The sequence below is a fragment of the Eimeria mitis genome, genomic scaffold, assembly GCF_000499745.2.
Source record: "Eimeria mitis Houghton genomic scaffold, Emh_scaff9646, whole genome shotgun sequence".
Lineage (NCBI taxonomy): Eukaryota > Apicomplexa > Conoidasida > Eucoccidiorida > Eimeriidae > Eimeria > Eimeria mitis.
The window spans coordinates 1-1448 of NW_024016815.1; the positions used below are offsets into that span (position 1 = coordinate 1).

At 51.7% G+C, this 1448-nt stretch overlaps 1 protein-coding gene across 1 annotated transcript; it reads right to left on the reverse strand.

Moving 5' to 3' along the window:
- Positions 1 to 232: 232 nt before the first annotated feature.
- EMH_0097740 (SAG family member) lies at positions 233 to 1230 on the reverse strand (the record flags this gene model as incomplete). The annotated part of the gene is made up of 3 exons (XM_038021970.1): positions 233 to 697; positions 860 to 1038; positions 1137 to 1230. 3 exons carry the CDS (start codon positions 1228 to 1230, stop codon positions 233 to 235), a joined length of 738 nt encoding a protein of 245 aa, XP_037879154.1.
- Between the last annotated feature and the right edge of the window lie 218 nt (positions 1231 to 1448).

A 1448-nucleotide genomic window follows, 5' to 3' on the forward strand; every position in this document is an offset into this window, starting at 1 on the left:
GTGCTCAGAAGAACGCCAACTGCTGCAACAGCAAAGCCAAGGGAAATAGGCAATGCATGTGCAGCGTTTTTTATGAGTCCAGCGGTGATCTGATCCCACTGGGCTTGTCTGAGACACACACGCAACTCCGGACAGCCAGCATCTGCTAGCAGCAAAGTTCCTTCAAGAATGCATTTCATCTCTCACTTTGCGTGATTCCGTAAAAAAGGTGAAGTTCGCGTATAAATTCAACTTACGTGTATGGGGCGGCGCCTTGTGTCAGGGCATTGGGGGTGGTGATGCAAAGAAGCGCCTTCACTTCTTTGTCTGTTGTGGTTTCATCCCCTTCTCCCGCACCTGGCTCTTCCTCATCCCCATTGCCGTCGTTTAGTGGGGGCTTTTCCACACCGTCGTTCTCTGAGTCCCCAACAACACCGGTGTCTTTCCGCTCGGGTTTGCTCTCCTTTGCTGGGCATGTGAAGTATGCGCAGTCCACTTTCGGGCTTTCCTTAGGGTTGAAAAGGGAAATGAAAGAAACATTTTGAGGGTCTTTGTACAGCTCCGTGTCTCCTGTGTATTGCGGAGGTAGACCCTTGAAGTTGGACAGGGCAGCCTTCCAGTGATCCACTGCGGCTTCGCAGTCAGCAATATCCCCTTCTTGAACAACGTAAGCGTAGGTGCCATCAAGCGCGCCTGACTTTGCAGGAGAAGCTTCGCTCTGCTCGTTTTGCGGACACAGCACATGGAAGGTAGGCTGTGGAATAAATGCGGTGCAGTTAACTGCCTATGCATATTTGTGCATGTGTTTCTGTGCGTAACGTATGGCGTCGAAACTCATGCAAGAACACTGGTTGTTGAGGAATTCAGTGTCACGTCTTACAGCTTTCAACGCCGAGCAGACTGACTCGACGTATGTCGCCCCGGTTGCCCCCGCTGTTTTGGAAATCGGGTCTATTGGGAGCTTTTCCTCTGCAGTCTGTCCCTCTGTGAATTCGGCGAAGCCGACAAGTTTGCGGGCCTCGTTCATTGACGCCGAGCAGTCCACCCGCTTTGCCGTGTCTGCACACACACTCGTTTCAAACATGTGCGATTTCAACTTGTTTTCTTCTTGTTGTCTGCATACTATAGATTCATAAACAAGGTTTCAGAGGGCTCACAGGTGTCGGCAGCACTTCCAGCTGCGTTTGCTCCGTTGGTGTCCAGCAAGAAAATGGTGGCGGTGGCCAAAGACAGGAACTTGAGACCAAACATTCTCGAGGCCTGGAGGCGTAGTTGTGAGCATGAGACGCCTAGAGTACTCTAAAACGTATTTAAAATTCCTTTTAAGGAACGGGAAACACCCGAAATATATCATCGGCGGCGCTAGCGTCGGTGGTGGTGCACTCCGGGCGGTCTCGAAGCCTTGGCGCTTGGCTCAAGGCCTGCTTCTGCACACAGCTGTTCCGCAATCCTCTCCAGGATGATATGCG